At 44.5% G+C, this 24,785-nt stretch overlaps 1 protein-coding gene across 5 annotated transcripts in view; it reads right to left on the bottom strand.

The window, feature by feature from the left end:
* cntrl (centriolin) overlaps positions 1–24,785 on the bottom strand; it is a 116,646-nt gene that overhangs the window by 18,480 nt on the left and 73,381 nt on the right. For 2 of the 5 annotated variants that reach the window (XM_014174805.3, XM_014174801.3), the window contains exons 13-26: positions 23,648–24,320; positions 21,629–21,818; positions 21,236–21,391; positions 20,812–20,991; positions 20,315–20,434; positions 19,514–19,658; positions 19,113–19,255; positions 15,166–15,343; positions 14,596–14,906; positions 10,446–10,630; positions 9,940–10,120; positions 9,118–9,516; positions 8,554–8,713; positions 7,878–7,993 (exon numbers count right to left, since the gene is read on the bottom strand). In XM_014174805.3, coding sequence (XP_014030280.2) covers positions 7,878–7,993; positions 8,554–8,713; positions 9,118–9,516; positions 9,940–10,120; positions 10,446–10,630; positions 14,596–14,906; positions 15,166–15,343; positions 19,113–19,255; positions 19,514–19,658; positions 20,315–20,434; positions 20,812–20,991; positions 21,236–21,391; positions 21,629–21,818; positions 23,648–24,320 — 3,137 coding nt within the window. The remainder of the gene's footprint in view (positions 1–7,877; positions 7,994–8,553; positions 8,714–9,117; positions 9,517–9,939; positions 10,121–10,445; positions 10,631–14,595; positions 14,907–15,165; positions 15,344–19,112; positions 19,256–19,513; positions 19,659–20,314; positions 20,435–20,811; positions 20,992–21,235; positions 21,392–21,628; positions 21,819–23,647; positions 24,321–24,785) is intronic. The other 3 variants (XM_014174804.3, XM_014174803.3, XM_014174808.3) reach the window with 3 other exon arrangements.

Consider the following 24,785-nt stretch of genomic DNA (forward strand, 5'->3'; position numbering starts at 1 on the left):
GTCATTGTCCTATTGGAAGGTGAACCTTCACCCCATTCTGAGGTCCTGAGCGCTCTGGAGCAGGTTTTCATCAATGATCTCTCTGTACTTTCCTCCTTTCATCTTTCCCTCGATCCTGACTAGTCACCCAGTCCCGTCCACTGAAAAACATACCCACAGCATGATGCTGCCACCACCATGCTTCACCGTAGGGATGGTGCCTGGTTTCCTCCATACACGACGCTTGGCATTCAGGCCAAAGAGTTCATTCTTGGTTTCATCAGACCAGAGAATCTTGTTTCCTATGGTCTAGTCCTTTAGGTGCCTTTTGGTAAACTCCAAGCGGGCTGTCGTGTGCCTTTTACTGATGAGTGGCTTCTGTCTGGCCACTACCATAAAGGCCTGATTGGTTGAGTGCTGCAGAGATGGTTGTCCTTCTGGAAGGTACTCAAAACAAATCAAATGTTATTTGTCACATGCTCCGAATACAACAGGTAGCCCTGTTATTTACTAAATAAACAAAAGTAAAAAATAATAGCAGCGCGTAAAAAAAGAGGGGGGGGGGGGGTCAATGCAAATAGTCCGGTTAACCATTTGATTAGCTGTTCAACAGTCTTATGGCTTGGGGATAGAAGCTGTTAAGATGCCTTTTGGACCTACACTACCGTTCAACAGTTTGGGGTCACTCAGAAATGTCCTTGTTTTTGAAAGAAAAGCAAATATTTTGTCCATTAAAATGACATCAAATTCATCAGAAATACAGTGTAGACATTGTTAATGTTGTAAATGACTATTGTAGCTGGCCGCCCCTCATAGCCTGGTTCCTCTCTAGGTTTATTCCTAGGTTCTGGTCTTTCTAGGGAGTTTCTCCTAGCCACCGTGCTTCTATACCTGCATTGCTTGCTGTCTGGGGTTTTAGGCCGGGTTTCTGTACAGCACGTTGAGATATCAGCTGATGTAAGAAGGGCTTTATAAATACAGTTTATTTGAAACGGCTGATCTTAAATGGAATATCTACATAGAAAATGGCCAGAAACAAAGAACTTTCTTCTGAAACTCGTCAGTCTATTCTTGTTCTGAGAAATAAAGGCTATTCCATGTGAGAAATTGCCAAGAAACTGAAGATCTCGTACAACGCTGTGTACTACTCCCTTCACAGAAGAGCGCAAACTGGCTCTAAACAGAATAGAAAGAGGAGTGGGAGGCCCCGGTGCACAACTGAAGAAGAAGACACGTACATAAGAGTGTCTAGTTTGAGAAACGGACGCCTCACAAGTCCTCAACTGGCAGCTTCATTAAATAGTACCCGCAAAACACCAGTCTCAACGTCAACAGTGAAGAGGCGACTCCAGGATGCTGGCCTTCTAGGCAGAGTTGCAAAGAAAAAGCCATATCTCAGACTGGCCAATACAAATAAAATATTAAGATGGGCAAAAGAACACAGACACTGGACAGAGGAAGAAAAAAGTGTTATGGACAGACAAATTTAAGTTTGAGTTGTTTGGATCACAAAGAAGAACATTCGTGAAACGCAGAAAAATGAAAAGATGCTGGAGCAGTGCTTGACGCCATCTGTCAAGCATGGTGGAGGCAATGTGATGGTCTAGGGGTGCTTTGGAGGTGGTAAAGTGGGAGAATTGTACAGGGTAAAAGGGATCTTGAAGAAGGAAGGCTATCACTCCATTTTGCAATGCCATGCCATACCCTGTGGACGCCGCTTAACTTTTCTAGGCTTGGGGGCACTATTTTCACATCCGGATGAAAAGTGTGCCCAAAGTAAACTGCCTGCTACTCAGGCCCAGAAGCTAGGATATGCATATAATTGGTAGATTTGGATAGAAAACACTCTAAAGTTTCTAAAACTGTTGGAATAATGTCTGAGTATAACAGAACTGATTTGGCATTCGAAACCTGTTTTCCATTGGTTTTCTATGGTAAGCCCGTTTTAATAGAAATAAGCTTGCTTATCTATGGCTTCCATTAGATGTCAACAGTCTTTAGAAATTGGTTGATGTTTTTCTTTAGAGAAATTAAGAAGTACGGCAGTTCAGAACGTGGGTCCAGCCGTCTAATGTTTTGATGCGCGCGACCTGGAATGTGTTTTCTTTGTTTTCCTCCGGTATTGAACACAGTTTATCCCGTCTTAAATTTGATCGATTATTTACGTAAAAAAATACCTAAAGTTGTATTAGGAAAGTTGTTTGAAATGTTTGGATCAAGATTACAGGTAACTTATGAGATATTTTGTAGTCATGTTGCGCGAGTTGGAACCGGTGTTTTTTTTAAATCAAATGTGCCAAATAAATGGACATTTTGGATATATAACGACGAAATGAATTGAACAAAAGGACCATTTGTGATGTTTATGGGACATATTGGAGTGCCAACAGAAGAAGTTCTTCAAAGTTAAGGCATGAATTAAATCGTTATTTCTGACTTTTGTGTCGCGCCTGGTGGGTTGAAATCTGATTTTCATGTGTTGGTATGCTGGGTGCTGTCCTCAGATTATCGCATGGTTTGCTTTTGCCGTAAAGCCTTTTTGAAATCTGACATGGTGGCTAGATTAAAAAAGAAGTTCAGCTTTAATTTGGTGTATTGCACATGAAAGTTAAATATAAAAAATAAAAAATATTGAATTTGGCGCTCTGCCATGTCACCGGATGTTGTGAAATTGATCCCGTTAATGGGATTTGAGCCCAAAGAAGTTAATTGGAGCCAATTTCTTCCTACAACAGGACAATGACCCAAAGCACAGCTCCAAACTATGCGAGAACTATTTAGGGAAGAAGCAGTCAGCTAATATTCTGTCTATAATGGAGTGGCCAGCACAGTCACTGGATCTCAACCCTATTGAACTGTTGTGGGAGCAGCTTGACCATAAGGTACGTAAGAAGTGCCCATCAAGCCAATCCAACTTGTGGGAGATTTTTCAGGAAGCATGGGGTGAAATCTCTTCAGATCACCTCAACAAATTGACAACTCCAATGCCAAAGGTCTGCAAGGCTGTAATTGCTGCAAATTGAGGATTCCATGACAAAAGCAAAGTTTGAAGGACACAATTATTATTTCAATAAAAAAAAAGAATTTATAACCTTGTCAACATCTTGACTATATTTCCTATTCTTTTGCAACTCATTTCATGTATGTTTTCATGGAAAATAAGGACATCTCTAAGTGATCCCAAACTTTTGAACGGTAGTGTACATTTGGTGCTGTGGTACTGCTTGCCGTGCAGTAGCAGAGAGAACAGGCTATGACTAGGATGGCTGGAGTCTTTGCCAATTTTTATGGCCTTCCTGTGTCACCACCTGGAATAGAGGTCCTGGATGGCAGGAAGCTTGGCCCTAGTGATGTACTGGGCCGTACGCACTACCCTCTCTAGCGCTTTGCGGTCGGAGACCAAGCTGTTGCCATACCAGGCGGTGATGCAACCAGTCAGGAAGCTCTCGATGGTGCAGCTGTAGAACGTTTTGAGGATCTGCAGACCCATGCCAAATCTTTTCAGTCTCCTGAGGGGGAAAAGGCGTTGTTGTGTCCTCTTCACGACCGTCTTGGTGTGTTTGGACAATGATAGATTGTTGGTGATGTGTACACCAAGGAACTTGAAGCTCTCAACCTGCTCCACTACAGCTCCGTCAATGACAATGAGGGTGGGCTCGGCCCTCTTTTTCCTGTAGTCCACGATCATCTCGTTTGTCTTGATCACGTTGACAGAGAGGATGGTGTCCTGGCACCACACTGCCAGGTCTCTGACCTCCTCCTTATAGTCTCATCGTTGTCGGTGATCAGGCCTACCACAGTGGTGTCGTCGGCAAACTTAATGATGGTGTTGGAGTCGCGCTTGGCCACGCAGTCATGGGTGAACAGGGAGTACAGGAGGGGACTGAGCATGCACCCCTGAAGGACCCCCCGTGTTGAGGATCAGCGTGGCAGATGTGTTGTTGCCTAACCTTATCACCTGGGGGTGGCCCGTCAGGAAGTCCAGGATCCAGTTGCAGAGGGAGGTGTTTAATCCCAGGGTCCTTACCTTAGTGATGAGCTTTGAGGGAAATATGGAGTTGAACACTGAGCTGTTCCTTTTGTCCAGGTGGGAAAGGGAAGTTTCATCTGTGGATATGTTGGGTTGGTATGCAAATTGGAGTGGGTCTAGGGTTTCTGGGATGATGATGTTGATGTGAGCCATGACCAGCCTTTCTAAGCACTTCATGGATGCAGACGTGAGTGCTACGGGTCGGTAGTCATTTAGGCAGGTAACCTTGGTGTTCTTGGGCACATGGACTATGGTGGTCTGCTTGAAACATGTAGGTATTACAGACTCGGCCAGGGACAGGTCGAAAATGGCAGTGAAGACACTTGCCAGTTGGTCAGCGCATGCTCGGAGTACACGTCCTGGTAATCCATCGGCCCTGCGGCCTTGTGAATGTTGACCTGTTTAAAGGTCTTACTCACATCGGCTATGGCGAGCGTGATCACACAGTTGTCCGGAACAGCTGGTGCTCTCATGCATGCTTCAGTGTTGCTTGCCTTGAAGCGCGCATAGAAGTCATTTAGCTCGTCTGGAAGGCTTGTGTCACTGGTCATCTCGCGGCTGGGCTTCCCTTTGTAGTCCGTAATAGTTTGCAAGCCCTGCCATATCCGACGAGCATCAGAGCCGGTGTAGTAGGACTCAATCTTACTCCTTTATTTACCCTTTGTCTATTTCATGGTTCGTCTGAGGGAATAACGGGATTTCTTTTAAGCTTCTGGGTTAGAGTCCCGCTCCTTGAAAGCAGCAGCTCTACCCTTTAGCTCACTCCAGATGTTGTCTGTGAACCATAGCGTGTACGTACGGTCACTGTGGGGACAACATCATTGATGCACTTATTGATGAAGCCGGTGACTGATGTGGTATAGTCCTCAATGCCATTGGAGGAATCCCGGAACATATTCCAGTCTGTGCTAGCAAAACAGTCCTGTAGCTTAGCATCTGTGTCATCTGACCACTTCCGTATTGAATGAGTCACTGGTACTTCCTGCTTTAGTTTTTGCTTGTAAGCAGGAATCAGGAGGAAAGAATTATGGTCAGATTTGCCAAATGGAGGGCGAGAGAGAGCTATGTATGCTGCTCGGTGTGTGGAGTAAAGGTGGTCTAGTTTTTTTGTCCACTGGTTGCACATGTAACATGCTGGTAGAAATGCATTAAAGTCCCCCGTCACTAGGAGCACCGCCCCTGATTTTCTTGTTTGTTTCTTGCATTTTCTTGTTTGCTTATGGCTTTATACAGCTCATTGAGTGCGGTCTTAGTGCCAGCATAGATTTGTGGTGGTAAATAGACAGCTACAGATTATCTACTCGCCAAAGAATTCTAACAAGGCACCCGGACCTGCGTCACCTGTATCGGTATCTCCACTTCATGCGAATGACGGGGATTTGGGCCTGGTCTGGTATCTGGAGTAAATCCTTTGCGTTCGACTTGTTAAATAAAAAATCTTTGTCCAGTTCGAGGTGAGTAATCGCTGTTCTGATATCCAGAAGCTCTTTTCAGTCATAGACACGGTGGCCGAAACATTATGTACAAAATAAGTTAAACAACGCGAAAAAAATACAAAATAGCACAATTGGTTAGGAGCCCATAAAACGGCAAACATTTCCTCCTGCGCTATTATATATCTCCCATCTCCACAGAGGAACTCTGGAGCTCTGTCAGAGTGACCAACGGGTTCTTGGTCACCTCCCTGACCAAGGCCCTTCTCCCCCGATTTCTCAGTTTGGCCGGGCGGCCAGCTCTAGAAAGGGTCTCGGTGCTTCCAAACTTCTTCCATTTAAGAATGATAGAGGCCACTGTGTTCTTGGGACCTTCAATGCTACAGACATATTTTGGTACCCTTCCCTAGATCTGTGCCTCGACACAATCCTGTCTTGGACCTCATGGCTTGGTTTTTACTGTGGGACAGGTATGTGCCTTTCCAAATCATGTCCAATCAATTACATTTACCACAGGTGGACTCCAATCAAGTTGTAGAAACATCTCAAGGATGATCAATGGAAACAGGATGCACCTGAGCTAAATTTAGAGTCTCATAGCAAAGGGTTCGAGTCTCATAGTAAAATACACTGCTCAAAAAAATAAAGTGAACACTTAAACAACACAATGTAACTCCAAGTCAATCACACTTCTGTGAAATCAAACTGTCCACTTAGGAAGCAACACTGATTGACAATAAATTTCACATGCTGTTGTGCAAATGGAATAGACAACAGGTGGAAATTATAGGCAATTAGCAAGACACCCCCAATAAAGGAGTGGTTCTGCAGGTGGGGACCACAGACCACTTCTCAGTTCCTATGCTTCCTGGCTGATGTTTTGGTCACTTTTGAATGCTGGCAGTGCTTTCACTCTAGTGGTGAAAAGTGAGACGGAGTCTACAACTCACACAAGTGGCTCAGGTAGTGCAGCTCATCCAGGATGGCACATCAATGCGAGCTGTGGCAAGAAGGTTTGCTGTGTCTGTCAGCGTAGTGTCCAGAGCATGGAGGCGCTACCAGGAGACAGGCCAGTACATCAGGAGACGTGGAGGACGCCGTAGGAGGGCAACAACCCAGCAGCAGGACCGCTACCTCCGCCTTTGTGCAAGGAGGAGCAGGAGAAGCACTGCGAGAGCCCTGCAAAATGACCTCCAGCATGCCACAAATGTGCATGTATCTGCTCAAACGGTCAGAAACAGACTCCATGAGGGTGGTATGAGGGCCCGACGTCCACAGGTGGGGGTTGTGCTTACAGCCCAACACCGTGCAGGACGTTTGGCATTTGCCAGAGAACACCAAGATTGGCAAATTTGCCACTGGCGCCCTGTGCTCTTCAAAGATGAAAGCAGGTTCACACTGAGCATGTGACAGACGTGACAGAGTCTGGAGACGCCGTGGAGAACGTTCTGCTGCCTGCAACATCCTCCAGCATGACCGGTTTGGCGGTGGGTCAGTCATGGTGTGGGGTGGCATTTCTTTGGGGGGCCGCACAGCCCTCCATGTGCTCGCCAGAGGTAGCCTGCCTGCCATTAAGTACCGAGATGAGATCCTCAGACCCCTTGTGAGACCATATGCTGGTGCGGTTGGCCCTGGGTTCCTCCTAATGCAAGACAATGCTAGACCTCATGTGGCTGGAGTGTGTCAGCAGTTCCTGCAAGAGGAAGGCATTGATGCTATGGACTGGCCAGCCCGTTCCCCAGACCTGAATCCAATTGAGCACATCTGGGACATCATGTCTCGCCCCATCCACCAAAGCCATGTTGCACCACAGACTGTCCAGGAGTTGGCGGATGCTTTAGTCCAGGTCTGGGAGGAGATGCCTCAGGAGACCATCCGCCACCTCATCAGGAGCATGCCCAGGCGTTGTAGGGAGGTCATACAGGCATGTGGATGCCACCCACACTACTGAGCCTCATTTTGACTTGTTTTAAGGACATTACATCAAAGTTGCATCAGCCTGTAGTGTGGTTTTCCACTTTAATTTTGAGTGTGACTCCAAATCCAGACCTCCATGGGTTGATAAATTGGATTTCCATTGATTATTTTTGTGTGATTTTGTTGTCAGCACATTCAACTATGTAAAGAAAAAAGTATTTAATAAGATTATTTCTTTCATTCAGATCTAGGATGTGTTGTTTAAGTGTTCCCTTTATTTTTTTGAGCAGTATACTTTTACTTGCTGCTTTGCTCCTTTGGGTACACCCACAATGGCCGCCAGTCCACCCATTATACCATAATTGACTTGAATGAGGATGCCCATTCTATTTCTATGGCAGCACATGCAGTCAAGAACGGAGGAAAATGTGAACCAAATCATTTTTACTATTCAAACTGTCACAGCCCTCAATAAGGTGCCATTTGAGATCCAGTCAGCGTTATGAGTGACCTCTGACCTGCTGCAGGCTCTCCTGACTCCTCTCCAGCTGGTCCAGGCGCTGGTCGTGCTGCAGCTTCACTGCCTGCAGCTCCTGGCCCGTCATCTGCAACATCTCCAGAACGTGCTTCAGCTCTGCACATACACACATGCACATAGCCGGGCATACACACGTGCGCAAGCACAAACACACACAATGACACACACAGTCATCAAACTGCACAACTCTATAAGGTTACTACTATGTAGTAATACATATACATTGAAGTGCAGAGTACCCTCACGGTTCATGGTCTTATGCCATGTCCACACTTTCTGATTCTTGGGCTGCACTCGCTTTCCCGCTGTAACATCACTCAGAGGCAGATCTTGCACTAATAATAATTTAATAATTTGGACATAGTTTTACTCTTCTATACTATTCACATAGTTATTGGGATGTCTGTACCTTGCTATCATTAGGCTTTTGGGCGTAGCCTGAGTGCCAGTCTGTTTGTGCCATCACGCCAACTCCATGTCACTTATTGCCATGCCAAACATGTTTGGCTTGACAATGAGCAATGGAGTTAGCAAGAGCACAAACAGATCTGGGAACAGGCTATTTATGGTCTGGGCCTTGAGCAAAACCCTCTGACCGTGTCAATCTAACAGCATTGTAGAGTTAGCTGTGTGTGACTCGTGCTAGGGCTGGTTACCTGCTTTGTGTTTGTTGATCTGTAAGTGGACACTTTGTAGGATCTCCTCCTCCTGAGCTCCCTGCTGTTTGAGTGCAGCCACGCTGGCCCTCCTCTCAGTCAGCTGGGCCTCCAACTCACCCTTCTGGACATAGAGCGCCTCTACATCCCCACGCAGCACCTACATACACACACACAGTTCCATACAAAATAATTTTAACTACTAATTGGTCATTGGCACATTATTGATACAAACAGGTCTGTGACTATCGAACCGGCTATGAATATCGGTGTGCATTTAAATGAGGCTAACATGGTTAGCCCCTAGTGCCCCTAGTGTTACGATCCATTTTTTATTGGATGTTACATTTCAATATCCCTCCCTGACATGCCAGTTGAAGGAGTGCTGCATGTTAAGCTGAACCCAAGAAAGGCATTTGATTAGTTTGACGTGTTGCGAGGTGTCACCACCCCATTTTAGCCATAGACTTCCCGATTCTCGTTGAGGCTAAGTGTGTTGTGAACCCTTTAAATAAACTTTGACTTGACATTGTGACAGAGAAACTAAGAATGTCATTGCAATACCTGAATGTTGAGTTGCTCTAGCTCGCTCCTGTGTTGGGCGAGGGTGCTCTCAGACTGTTTGCAGGTTTCCAGCAGTGCGGCCTCCTTGCTCTGGGTCTCCTGAAGCTGGCTCTGAAGGGCCGCCAATCGCTCACTGGCTCGTTTCACCTTCTTGTTGACCTCTTGGAACACCAGGTCGCGGGCAGCCACCACCTCCTCCACCCTCTGCAGAGTGTCTCCCTGCTCTTCCTTGCGTCTCCTCAGCTCCTGGAGGTCCTCCTGCAGATCCCTGAGATGCTGTTTGGCCTCCACCGTCAAAGAGGCGCTGTCCCGAGTGCGGAGTTCCAGCTCCTCCAGATCCCGCTCTGTGTCGGCGAGCCGCTTCCGGGCCTCAGTGTGCTGCTGGAGAGTCTCTTTGGTCTACACAGGGTCACATGAAACAGTCTGTTACAACACTGCTGGCTAATGATACAAGAGATGGTACTACAGACAAATATCACCATTCACCAGCAACAAAGTCTTCAAATGTAAGACGGTCAGTAATTCAACTATAATATTTTAAACCAAAAGGAGATTATCAAGCTGCTGATAACCGACTACTGCACCCCCCTCCCCCTTAAATGAAGGGGGAGGGGGGTGCAGCCACCCAAGAGGTAATAAGAGTATGGCAGTTTATATTCGACTGGCAGAAAATTAATGGTGGTGGACGGAGGTATGCTAACCTTAATGCTAACATTAACTTATTTATTTCGACCCCTATGCCTAAGCGTACGTTTTCTTCTTCCGGTCGAATATACACTTCCTAATAACATTGTATATGTGATATATGTCAATATATGTGACCTTGGTCCTTGTGTCCTTCAAGCTGCTCTGAGCCTCCAGCAGCAGTCGGTCTGCCTCCCTGAGTTCAGCCCTGCGGCGGAGCAGGGTCTTCTCCAAACATCCCACCTCATCCAGCAGAGCCCCGTGATGCCGCAGGGACTCCTCCACAACCTCTGACCCCCCTCGGCCCTCCAGCATCTCTCTGAGGAGACACACACATAGCTGAGCAAGATGTCCCCAAGTTGGTATTTTAGTCTCCAAATAAATATGATGTACTGGACTGCAGGGTTGGGGTCAATTCAAATTGAAGTCAGTCAATTAAGGAAGTAAACTAAAATTCTAATCCAATAATTGAAAAAAAGTGTTTATTTTCAATTACTTCTCAATAAGCTTAAAAGGAGAAGTTATTTATGTCAAAAGTTTTTCCAAATTTGGAATTTTTAATTCAAATCACTTCCTGAATTGACTGACTTCAATTCGAATTTACCTTAACCCTGCTGGATTGTGAGAGCTGAGGGTTACCGTACCTGCGGCGGCGAAGTTGGCTTAAGGCTCTCCGGAGCTCTCTGAGCTCCAGTCTGAGCTGTGTGCGCTGATCCTGGTGCCTGAGCACATCCCTCTCCACATGGGCCTGCCTCTCCTCCTCCCCTGGGCCCTGGCTGCCACGTGGCTGTTCCTCCACCAGCTGCTCAAGCCTGGCCAGCTCCCTCTCCTGACGGATGGACAGACGAACGAATGGATACACACACATTTTTATGGCTTATATGCTGACCACACCGCCCCCTTCGCGTGAGCGAGCGTTGCAAAAATAAATGTACACATACATGTTATTCAATCATTGCACCAACACTGCTCGCGAGGGTCTGCAAAGCCAAGCGCTAAAGTAGAACTTGGTTCTATTTTATCGTTTGACACGCTGCAAGTCCCGCCTCTCCCAACTCCTGATTGGTTTTCAGGAGCATTTAACCACATAGGTGATTGAAAGATGAACAGAGGTCCACACTCCAGTCCAGTTGGTGGTGGGAATGCACCTTAAAGTTGGTTGCCAACCACCATATAAAGTCCAAAGAAGAAGAAGCCTGAAGGAGGAGAGCTTACTAGAAACAAACTCAGTTTACCCTTTTATCTGTGGATTAATTGTCGGAGTTGAGGACCTTGTGCATTTCAGGGAAAATAACAACCCAATGTTTATATCCCAGGACAAATTAGCTAGCAACAGCAAGCTACCTAGCTAAATTGGTTCCATTTCCTTCCATGTCAAATTATCCTGGTATGGTTACTGGCCCAATGTCCAATGACATAGGTAATAGCTGTTTCGCCTTAGATTGTGCCCCTGTTACCCCGCTAAATGTGATACTTTTCCTGTCGCAAATTTACCCAATTTCTCATCGTAAGGAATCAGTGATATTTAAGCGCCGGTATCTATTAGAAAGTTGTGTAAGACGTGGTCTCCTATGTCTCCCTTCACATAAAAAAAAGTAATCTCTATGAACCACTATTGATCTAACCGAGGCCATACACCGCTATGTGAAAGTCCGCTGCTTTCAGGAGTGTTTGCTGCTGCTGTTTTGACAAAGATGCAAATGCTTGCATCGCAGCATCCCTTCGAATGCAGCGGGTGCAGTAGTCTCCATTACACTCATTCTTCCAATGACCAACGGCCCCACATCTAAAACAGGGATCTGTCCCCCTACACTTTAAAGTTTTTTCGCAATTTTTTCCTTCTTGTTTCTTTGTCTTACCTTGGCCATTAAAACCACTGTTAGTGACTTTCACTGTGGCAGTATTAACCCCTCGCATGACCGCGAAGTGAGCGGAGTTATATTCCACTATCAAAGCATCATGCTCTATATCATCAACTACCCCTGCAATTGCCGTTTTGATCACAGGTTTCAAACCTGCCATCAAAGCTGATGTACAAATTCTATTAATGTTCTCACGTACCCAGTCTTTTTGCAGCGGAGTACATCTACTCATTTTGGTTTTATCGGTTATACACTTCTGTTGATAAAACGGCGACATCAAAACATTTGTATATTGAGCTTGCGATTTCTCATTGATGTCATGAGAAATCTTGACATTGTGCCAGACCACAACAGCATCTCTGAGTTCTTTATTTGATTGGAATTTTCCATCAGCAGGGAAATGCTGACCAATTTTATCCAGTTTGCAAAAATGTTCCCATATTTGAGCCGAATTGGTAGAATGCTGGTGCCCCTCTTTCAGCGCCTCTATAGCTTTACTAAACTTCTCTCCCTTTAGCCATGCTTACAGGGAGAATCGGGGCCGTCTGTCGCCATTTCAATAGTTATTATTCCGAAACCTCTCCCGACGATGTCCAGGGTGTTTAGAGCTTCTTCACTCCCGGCTTTAATACACACCTTCTATTAACCCTTTTCCAAGGTTGCGCTACTCACTTCACAGGATAATAGTTATGGTATTTGTGCCTATTAATTGGTCACGTCACTTAATACCTTGTATTAGAACCAATACTATAGCGTCTACAAATGTATTACTGGAGAATACTGGTGACCTGTCTTATTCCAGTGTTATGCCACATCACCAAAATTATTTACAGTTGTCTTCCTATTTCCACATAATCTGTCACGGTTCCCCACCCCAATAGGGCATAAACCAACCGCTCTCCTTATTGCTACTACTAATATACTCGAATCATGTTCAAACAACATTTGAATATATTTGTCCTTTTCTAACCATTGATGAGGCTCTCCTCCAGACACTTTATCCATCCACTGGCACTATACTGCCTCACGGCCACTGCGGCTGAGACTTTCACACTCCTTACAGGTCTGGCTGATAAACCACTACACTAGGGATTTACCATCCATAGGACCATCCTGTTCAGGACTTACCCTCTCTCTACAAGATTTACCCTCCACAGGAACTCTCCTGCTCGGGACTTACCCTTTACCATCAAGCTACAACTGGTCGTAATACAATGGGACTACTGAATAAACTCAGGCTTTCTAGGTCCGTAATCCTATAATTGGTTCAGCCTACGACTCTCATCTCCCCTAGATGTCAGAATGAGTGATAACAGGTGTAGGAACTGTGCCTACCTTGTTTCTGGTGCCGGCTCCTGTTCACTGATTCGGACTCTCTAGTTCGACTGTAAATCGTGGTGAACCCTGCTTGCAGCGCCCACTGTTAGGTTCTAAATTAACTTATTAAAACTCACAGACGATTAGTAAAGCTCAACCAAGTTTATTCACCCATTGGGTCATACAGCTACATAAGACAAAGACATGGTTTGTTTGTATGTATGTACATGTATGTGTATATGTATGGATGTTTATATATAATGTGGGTATGTGTATGTATGTATATACACTACCGTTCAAAAGTTTGGGGTCACTTAGAAATGTCCTTGTTTTTGAAAGAAAAGCACATTTTTTGTCCATTAAAATAACATCAAATTGATCAGAAATACAGTGGAGACATTGTTAATGTTGTAAATGACTATTGTAGCTGGAAACGGCACATTTTTTAGGGAATATCTATATAGAATATCTACATAGCCCAATATCATCAACCATCACTCCTGTGTTCCAATGGCAGGTTGTGTTAATTAATCCAAGTTTATCATTTTAAAAGGCTAATTGATCATTAGAAAACCCTTTTGCAATTATGTTAGCACAGCTTAAAACTGTTGTCCTGATTAAAGAAGCAATAAAACGGGCCTTCTTTAGACTAGTTGAGTATCTGGAGCGTCAGCATTTGTGGGTTCGATTACAGGCTCAAAATGGCCAGAAACAAAGTACTTTCTTCTGAAACTCGTCAGTCTATTCTTGTTCTGAGAAATGAAGGCTATTCCATGCGAGACATTGCCAAGAAACTGAAGATCTCGTACAACGCTGTGTACTACTCCCTTCACAGAACAGTGCAAACTGGCTCTAACCAGAATAGAAAGAGGAGTGGGAGGTCCCGGTGCACAACTGAGCAAGAGGACAAGTACATTAGAGTGTCTAGTTTGAGAAACAGACACCTCACAAGTTCTCAACTGGCAGCTTCATTAAATAGTACCCGCAAAACACCAGTCTCAACGTCAACAGTGAAGAGGCGACTCCGGGATGCTGGCCTTCTAGGCAGAGTTCCTCCGTCCAGTGTCTGTGTTCTTTTGCCCATCTTAATCTTTTATTTTTATTGGCCAGTCTGAGAAATGGCTTTTTCTTTGCAACTGCCTAGAAGGCGAGCATCCCGGAGTCGCCTCATCACTGTTGACGTTGAGACTGGTGTTTTGCAAATGCTGATGCTCCAGATACTCAACTAGTCTAAAGAAGGCCCGTTTTATTGATTCTTTAATCAGGACAACAGTTTTCAGCTGTGCTAACATAAATGCAAAAGGGTTTTCTAATGATCAATTAGCCTTTTAAAATGATACATTTGGATTAGATAACATAACGTGCCATTGGAACACAGGAGTGATGGTTGTTGATAATAGGCCTCTGTACGCCTATGTAGATATTGCATAAAAAAATCTGCCGTTTCCAGCTAAAATAGTCATTTACAACATTAACAATGTCTACACTGTATTTCTGAGTGTGTTAGTGCTCGGTCTAAAAGCAGAAATCTTTGGGTCCCCACGACCAGGATTGGGATACACTGGATTAGTCCATTCAAACCATTAGGAATCATCATCTCATCCATGTCACCCACCATCTCCTTGTGCTCCGGCATGTTGCAGTGGAGCACCCCGGTGGGGAGGCTGACTCCGAGCCAGGGCCCAGAGAGGCTGCTGGGGCCATAGACCAGGTGGGCCCCCTGTGGTGGAGACCCGTAGATGACCGTCCCGGCCAGGCTGGCCGCAGGGGGGGCATAGATCACAGAGCCAGGGGGCAGGGGCGAACCGTCGGGCAGCATGGTGTAGATGGCCGAGCCAGGGGGATGGCTGAATTGATCCCCAGTCCCCATCCCAGAGGAGCTGCAGTCTGCCACATCGCTCTCACCACCACTGTCCCTCGCCTCACCTGAGGGGTCAAGCACGCGTAGACACATACACACACATACGGATACACACCGATGCACACATACACCGATGCGTCCACACACACACACACACACACACACACACACACACACACACACACACACACACACACACACACACACACACACACACACACACACACACACACACACACACAGCTGTGTTGACTCTCACGGTTTGCTGTATCGTAGTGTAACTACAGAGGTCTCAGAGGAAAATTGCAATGTGCCTATACATACCTCTTCCTTTGTAAGTGTGTGAGGGTGTGTGCACCGGAGGGGAGTAGACCCAGTATCCCCCTCCAGGCTGGGGACCTCTATCCCTGCTGACCCCCCTGTGTCTGCTGTTGCGGTGCGAGGAAGGATACTGCAACCCTAGACCTGAATCCTGAGAGCCCTGAGAACCTAAACTGTGAGCCTGACGGAACAAGGAGAAACAGACAATAAAACTATAGTATATAGTCCTGTACAATACCAGCCTTAAGCCTAATTTATACCAAATGCAATATGCAATGTAAGAACTACAAATAGCTATGTAAAAACGGCGATCCTGCGTAATTGTGTAGGAAAAATACGCAAAGGTGTACAGCCCTGCAATAATAAACTTGACACAAGCAAGCAGGATCGCCATTTTGCGGTCTTGCGTTGCATATATACAGTATAATTTAGGCTTTACACATACTACATAGAAAACACAACTCCTCTGGCACCAAATGACCGATCTGCACGAAACTTGATACATGGTATCTATGGACCAATGTCTCCCAACGCAACAATTTCTAGGCTAGTATGTCAAACATACTGACCGATAAACATTCATGTGGGCGTGGTCTGGCACATAAATTCATACAGATCAGACACCAATATTTGAATTGTACCAAAACTAGGTGTATGTATTCCAAACACTGTCAACACTCAACATATGCAAGCACATTCAGATCGACCACACGGTGGCGCTATAACAGGCACATGTTTATATCTCTTGAGTTTGGCTGCATGCCTAAATGCATAGTGCAAATGGAAAGTTTGGTGGAGGAGGAATAATGGTCTGTAGATGTTTTTCATGGGTCAGGCTAGGCCCCTTAACGCTGCAGCATAAAATGACATTCTAGACAATTCTGTGCTTCCAACTTAGTGGCAACAGTTTGGGGAAGGTCTGGCCTGTTTCAGCATGACAATGCCTCGGTCATGACTCTCCTGTGAAGATCTGAAGAATCATGTTACAATGGGTCCGCTCTACAGCGCCCTCTCTCTCCCGCAGAGGGGGAGAGAGGTGAAGTTGGCCGTTTTATGACGCTCGTAAATACCAGCAGGAACTCTCTCACTGCCATACAGTGAAAGGGAAGTTAAAAGTCCCTTCGTTACAGAGAGAGATTTTGTAGTACTGTGACATCCAAGATTGGATAACGAAACAATATTTCTGTAATCCAAACAGTTGGAAGGATCCGTGGGTACTTAAAAAACAATTATGTCAGATCAGTTGTTGTTTTGGGATCTCATTAAGGATGGCATAACATAACTGTATCTCTGAATGTGTATATTTCCCAGTTGTCAGGTTTACATCCAAATGTTGTGGAACTTCTAGGATTAAATATGAAACTCTTTGAGAGAAGACGAAATGGAATCTTGGCCTTCTAAATAAAAAAAAATGTTTTTCATGTAAAGTTTATCCAGTCAGTAACCACGCCTACGTCAGCATAGACATTATTCCAAACGTAATGGAACGCCCTTTTCCCCCAAGAGATCTTTATCTTTAAGAGATAATTCAGAAAACAGTATCTCGTTATATAAACTTTTTCCGTGGTGCCCCAGATTACTACTTAATTGTTATATGGTTAATTTAATCGCGTAATAATTAAACGTAGTTCATTGATTTTAGAAAATAACATTCAAACACATTAATGACAGCAAAGACACGACACCCTGGTGTACAATGCGAAGTCCATACAAAAATGGTTTGTCGAGATCAGTGTGGAAGAACTTGACTGGCCTGCACAGAGCCCTGACTCCATCGAACACCTTTGGGATGAATTGGAACCCTGAATGCAAGCCAGGCTTAATCGCCCAACATCAGTGCCCGACCTCACTAATGCTCTTGTGGCTGTTGTGTACTTAACCCCTTTTTTTGGGTAGTCACAAAACTACCTTCATACTTCCATTCGTTTTTTTTAAACCGCTACTGGTTACCTTCAGATGTGTCCCGTGACACTTGTCGGGGTCGAATGGGCAAAACAGAGAACACCATTAGTTTGTAGTCCAAACGGTTCGGACACTACCAAACAGAAGTTGGCAAACAGACCGTACCGACTTCAGACAAGTCCCCTGACACTTCATAGAGGAAGGAGACCATCATCGTGTTCGTCTCCCCTCTCATAACAGTTTGTCGGCCAAACAATTTGGATGCTACAGACGTTTACACGAGAAGACCGATTTTTGGGATGTCTCATGGTCTGACAAACACCACTCTAGCTCTGCCACCTTTCACCACAGATGCGGAAGTGCGACATCGGCCGATGCGGTGGATTGAGACCCATCCAATGCATCCATCTCTCTTTCTTTAACTGACAGATTTGGATGGGGATTATTTTATTATGTTACTTAGATTGACACACCGGTGTGTCAATCAACTCTAGGGGTTTAAAGATGTGCATCCATAGATGCTATATACCAAATGTTGTACCAATCTGTCCAGCAGAAGAAGATTTTTAAAGTAGTCAATATCATAAACCAATGTCCAAAATACATCAAAAGCATATTGCATGATCTGGTTGATTTGAGTTCTGTTATTTGCCTAGTGTGGTAAGGAGTAAAAAAGTAGCTCATCCTAAGGCAATGTGTCCAAATAGTCCTGATGGCGGCACAGTGGGCCCACAGCTTGAACCCCGGCATTGCAGCTTTCATCTTAATGGTAACACTCTACTTGACACCCTGCGTCACCCTGCATCCCACTGCTGGCATGCCTCTGAAGCTAAGCAGGGTTAGTCCTGGTTGGTCCCTGGATGGGAGAACAGATGCTGCTGGAAGTGGTGTCGGAGGGCCAGTAGGAAGCATATCCTCTAGTCCCCCCCCAAAATATCCCAGTGTCCCAGGGCAGTGATTCGGAACATTTCCCTGTGTAGGGTGCAGCCTTTCGGATGGGATGTTAAATGGGTGTCCTGACTCTGTTGTCACTAAAGATCCCATGGCACTTATCGTAAGAGTACGGGTGTTAACCTTGGTATCCTTGCTAAATTCCAAATCTGGCCCTCATACTCAGTCAACTCATATGGTCATAACCATGCCATAACAGCTGTCATAACCTGTTATAATATAGTCATAACACAGTTATGACATATATTGCGTTATTTTATGGCTGGTTATGACACCTACACGAGTGACAAAACCCACAAAACCTACCACACAAGGCAGAGCATTTCATTACACCATAAACATACTGTTGACACGTAGGCTATGTTATATATATTTTTGAAATAGACCATATTAAATTAGCATTGTAATTGCACTCACATTGATGTCAGACACACATCTACCCCAGTGCTCTGTTGCTGATGACTGGGATGAATGCAGGAGCATATTTCAGGAGCAGGACAAGAGACACACACTTTTTGACTGATGACTGATATAAGGGCATGTTGGTGATGCATCATATCAGCCAGATAGGCCTAATTGGTCATAAAGTGTATTTTCTTAGTCCAAGTAAAGTGACACAAGATGGTCTTAATGTTTGTGTATTTTCTACAAGTTACTTAAAATATGAGGAAAACAAACATGGCTGTAAATAATTAATTACAGCAACAACAAAGGATTTAAGAAACAAACTTTCAAACGAAAGGAAACTTCTTGGCACTCTAATGTAGGTGTCATAACCTGCCATAAAATAACGCAATATCTGTCACAACAGGTGTAAATATATGGGTCATGACAGTTATGACATTATGATATGGTTATGATCGTGTCATAACGTGTTATTACACTGGGTGTACATTTCTTTTGTTATTTTGATGTTTCGGTGGTATAGCATCATTATATCTTTTGTCGAATCAGGATTTCGTGGAGGTGGTTTCCTTCCCCAGAAGGAAACCGAATAAGTTAGCTTGATTTGGTTCTGGGTTCTTCTGAGTTTGCAGCATAACCATCAACTACTGAAACAGTCATAGGGAGGTTGGTAGGTGGTGGTGGTGCCTTACATTTGTGGATGATGAGACATAGTACCAGTGACCCCTGGTCCTGTGAGGGTCTCTGAGTCTGGATAAGACCTGGTTCTGCTGGAGCAGGTTTTCCCTGAGAGCACACACTTCCCCCATAAGCTCCTCCAGGTTCCCGCTGTTCTCTGTGGAGTCAAAGTCACATTGGGGATGTCAACAAAACAACAACAAAGTGGATTATAGTGCAATAAGGTATATATATTAAAAAAAAAAATATATATATATATATATATATATATATATATATATATATATATAGATGTAGGCATCAAAGCTTCAGAAAGACATACAGGGCTAGGCCAAATAGGTGAATTGGGGTGTTTTTACAGTGTTAAGACTGACTCAACCAAAAAGGGCTAAAACAAACTGTTCAGCCCACTAACTCTCTCTAGCCAGGGCGAGCTGCTCCCGCAGTTGCTTAGTCTGGGCCTCTTTTCTGGTCAAGGCCCATTTCAGTCGATCCAGCTCCTGCTGTTGGATGCTGTTGTCTGAAATACCCCCCAGGCTATTTCGGTCCATCAAATGCATCTAATGGAAAGAAAACTTCAAATCTTACTCAGGTGAGCACAAATATTGTTAAATAAGAGTACATCTCTACTCATGTACAACACTGATATAAGGGCATGTTGGTGATGCATCATATAAGCCAGATAGGCCTAATTGGTCATAAAGTGTATTTTCTTACTCCAAGTAAAGTGACACAGGATGGTCTTAATGTTTCTGTATTTTCTACAAGTTACTTGAAATATGAGGAAAACAAACATGGCTGTAAATAATTAATTACAGCAACAACAAAGGATTTAAGAAACAAACTTTCAAACGAAAGGAAACTTCTTGGCACTCTAATGTAGGTGTCATAACCTGCCATAAAATAACGCAATATCTGTCACAACAGGTGTAAATATATGGGTCATGACAGTTATGACATTATGATATGGTTATGATCGTGTTATAACGTGTTATTACACTGGGTGTACATTTCTTTTGTTATTTTTATGTTTCGGTGGTGTTTCGATCTTAATGAGTGTGTTCCAAATGGCACCCCATTCCCTACATAGTGCACTACTTTTGACTAGAGCACTATGTGCCCTGGTGAAAAGTAGTGTACTATATAGGGAATATGGTGCCATTTGGGATGCAGCCATTGTTTCTGTAGGAGTTGTAGTCTTAGCTTTTTTTAATACCCTGTACTTCAGTAGCTTTTTCAGTAGCTTTTGCAGCAGCTGAATCTCAGCCTCGGCTTTGGTCAGGTTCTGAGTGATCTCGGCTGCTAGAACCCTAGACCCCTCCAGCTCCTCCGCATCCTGCATTAACACAACACGTCACAAATAGATTGACTCGATCTTAATGAGTCTTTCCTCGATTCCTCTCATCTTAACTCCTGGCCTCCTTCTCAACCGTATTGAATAAGGTCCGAGAGGAGGATTTTGAGATGGAGGAAAGAAGAGAAAGAAAGGGAGAAATTGAGGACAGATTCATTGAAAAAGAGCTATTCTCTTTAGTCTAACTCAGTCTCCCTACACACCGCAAAAGTATAGGACGACGAAAAGGAGAGACAGAGTTATTTAGTCTACGGTGATTTATTTAGTCCCATAGGGCTCTGGTCAAAAGTAGTGCACTATGTAGGGAACAGAGTACCATTTGGGACACAGCTTATAGGTGTTTATGAAGAGACACCCACCTCAGCCCTCTCCTGGTTGATTTGCTCCACGGTGGTGTGTAAGGAGTGGAGCTTCTCTTTGGTGGCTCTCAACTGCTGGGCGGACATCTTGTCTGCCGTTGTGAAGTAGCTTCTTAGCTCCAGCAGCTCCAAGTCCAGAGACTGCAGCTGCTGCTGGGTGTGGCACGCGCCCACTTCAATCTGGGGGAGACAAGAACCTGAGTGAGTGAGTCAGTCAATTTATCCGTCTGTCTATCTGTCCATCTATATCCATTCATTCAGCAATCCTGTCAACTTAACTCATTTACAATTATGATGTGATACATTCCCACAATGGTTTCTAAACAGTAGCTCTAGCGGTACATGTTGTTTTCTCTGTGTGTGTTATACTTATACACTAGTGGGCAGGAGACTCGTAGATCCTTTGAGCAGTGGAAGTAATGACCTGTTTGTCTTGTTCCTCCAGCTCAGCGAGCAAAAGCTCTCGCTCGTCCTCAGCCTCCTGGAGCCGCTGGCCCGTCAGTTTCTGGAGCTCTCGAGCCTCCTGCAGTTCCAGCCGGAGCTGGAGTATCTCCTCCTCACCGAGTTTCTTTGCTGCCTGCTGGTGGGTGGGACAAGCCATGAACAACAGGGAACAAGTAAAACAACAGCAGTGGCCAATCAGTCAGAGATGCTTCCCTCCTCCCAGGGGGCGAAGTTTTCCCTTGGTAAAGATCTTGGATCAGCTTCCTCTCCCCAATCCTAAACTTAAGCAATAAGGTAAAATGCGAAACTGACCCAACTTCATCATACATCCTACCAGTGGCCTATGGAGGTGGTGGAAAAAGAAGAGATTCACCGTGGTCTGTGCTGCAGCCTGGCAGGCTGCCTTGTGTTGCTCTCGGAGGGAGGCCAGCTCCTGACTGAGTCGAGCCTGGCCCTGCTGGGCTTGGTCCCGGTATGTTTGGGCAGCAGACACCACTCCCAGCACCTCACGCTGCAGCCGCTCCAAGTTGCGGCCCACCACGCCCCCTTCACTGCGCACCCTGCTAACATGAGAGAGAGTAGTACTGCAGGTGATGATGAGTCCAACACTTGGCCACTCTCTGAGGAGGACAAATATCTTAGTTTTTTTATAGCTTTTTTGCCACATATACATACATTTTACATACACATTTTACATATATGGTACTTTTATATAAAGCAGTCACATAACGATAATACATTACCAAACATAAGCTCTTTAATCCCAACCCTCCGCCACTCTCAGCCCATCCCACCTATCACCAAAGACCACCCTTGTTTGGTTCCCATGTGCATTATATTTTTCAAATATGCTGTGATGTTTTACAAAATGTTTTAACCTTTCTAATCGTATATTATCCAAAGATTGTAAGCTAAAGATAAAAACCTTTCCTATGAGTTATTATATTATTTATTGACTGACTATGGCTTTCCAAATCGCCCAACACTGCTATTTGTAAAGTTGATTTTAATTGAATGTTGTGATTTTTTTTTAACCATTCCTGAAACTGTGACCAGAAACAAGCTATATAGGGGCAATACTAGAATAAATTATCTATTGATTCTGTCTCTTTGCAGAAAAATCTACAGAGCTGAGATTGATGTATGCCCCATATATATATAGCATTCTGTTGGTGGCAAAAATGGTATATAATAATAAAAAAATAAGTCTTGAATCAAGTGTAGTTTTTTGTACTAGTTCATAAACCATGGGCCATGGAATTGGTACATCGAAAAGCTCCTCCCATTTATTTTGCATCCTGTATGACGCAGCTGTCAACATTTTTGTCCTCAGATGAAACTGGTATATTTTTCTATTTATGCCAGTTCCTGTCAGCCAATTAACAAGTTCCCTACCTTCTCCCTTTTCCACTTGCCTCCTCCATTTTTGTGTTAGTATAGCAATCAGTTGGTTGTAAAGTTTGGATTGAGCAGATATTCCCATATATTTTCGATAACTGCATATGTGACATAACTCCTCCGTTTCTATTCATAATATCATTAACATATATAATACAATTAAAATTTTAAAAAATCCATAAAGAATGTTTTTTTTTAAATTAAATCAGTATATTTGAATTTAACCATAACATTTGTTGTAATATTTGTTCTATCTTTTCTGGAGGATAAAACTGAAATTGTAACCAGCTTTGTATGGCTTGTTTAAGAAAGGGCGATACTTCAAACAAAATTTCATTTGCCACTAGGCGGAAATGAGAAATCTGTATAAAGGCAAAAAGGCAATTTTTTAACAAAAGATGAGCCTTTCTTAATAATCTACTGGAGAACCATTTTGGGTTTAAGTATAATTTATGTATGAGTGAAGCTTTTAGTGAATGGTTTAAAGCTTTAATATTTAATCATTTTAGCCTCACAAACTCATTCATTATATAAATAGGCACGTTTAATTTTGTCTGGCTTAGCATTCCAAATAAAATGAAATATTTTTTAGATTTACATTTTTATGATTTAAAAAACGAGTTATCTGGAGTAGGCAGTGCCATTAGTAGGTGATAGGACCAAAATGTTCATCAATGTGATTTTTCCATAAATAGAGTATTTACCTCTCCATGGTTGCAGAATCGTATCTATTTTTGCAAAGTTTCTATTGAAATTAATTGTGGGAAATTCATAAAAAAAAATTGCGATGTGAATACCAAGTATGCATAAATCATGTTTTTGTCCCAATCATAGAGTTGGAATGAGAGCCCATACCCCATCTTTACCATTTTAACTTATTTGACAGCATGACGCCACTGAGGGCTATCTCCCTGACTTAGGCTTTGTGGCAAGTCCTCTACCCAACTATATGGTCCCAATCTCACTGGGGGTGAACAGTGGGAGACTCCCTCACCTGATGTGGCCAGGCTGCCCTGAGGTGATGGTCCTGATCATCTGCTCAAGATGCCTCTGCACCTCCTGTGGGCATAGCAATGTTCCCCGGGCCTGCTTTAGAGAACTCTGCAGAGCACCCACGCACTCCTCCAGACTGGCCTTGTCCTCCTGTAGAGCAGTGAGCTGTTCCAGGAGCTCCTCTCTCTGCTGCTCCCTCTCTGCAGCCAGCTGCAGTTGGGCCTGGGCATTGTCCTTGGACTGCCTTTCCTTGTCCAGCGCCGCCTGCAGGGCAGCGTGCTCCAACTGGCTAAGCCTGCAAATTCGCCCCAGCTCCTCCTTTAGCTGGCCCGCCTCAGTGTGGCGCTCCTGCAGCTGGCTCTCCAGCTCCGCTTCGTAGGCGCTGATCTGACCCTGCACCCGCCGCAGCTCAGCGTTCTCCCTCCTCAGCGCGTCCAGCTCCTGCTGCTGCTGTGTTTTCTCTGTATCAGTGGCGGTGGCGATTGTCTCCAGCAGGCGGCGCTGCTCCTGGCTCTCATCCAGGTAGCGCTGCAGGGCCTCCATCTCCCTCTGCAGGTGGTGGCATTCTGCCTGGGCATGCCGGGTCTGCTCCTTCACCCCGCTCAGGTACTCCTGCAGGCCAGAGATTATATCCTCCAGGTCCCTCTTCAGAGCCTCGTTGGCTGCTATCTGACCTGTGGTGGGGGACAGTGCCATTGGTTGGTTATCCATTTTGGTTAATTAAGAACAATGGTGGGGAGACTCGTGACCGTGTCAGTGAGTCTAAATAGCAATTATGCTCTCCAGGTATTTAGAAGGATCACAGCAAGGCCTGGTAGGTGTAATGTGAGTTTGGAAGAGCTCTGAATAATAATGGGGGGTTAGGGTTCTGAAACAAGGAAGCTATGGTGTCTAACTCAAGGTATCTATTAGCGGGACTTTTGGAGGGGAACTGTCTGGGATATATGCAGATATGTTAAAGCTGCAGCTTCGCACATGATGCCACATTTTCCTGGGAAGAAACAAATAGGGTCAATGGCGTAATGATAAAATGTAAGTACAACTGCTATGAACATACCCTACTAAGGACCAATTTAGTAGATGTTCTGAGTTTTTGACACCAAGAGCAACTGTACTAGTTGTTCAGGCTCTGATCTTGT

This window comes from Salmo salar, chromosome 26 (genome assembly GCF_965601325.2).
Source record: "Salmo salar chromosome 26, fSalSal1, whole genome shotgun sequence".
NCBI classification, from domain to species: domain Eukaryota; kingdom Metazoa; phylum Chordata; class Actinopteri; order Salmoniformes; family Salmonidae; genus Salmo; species Salmo salar.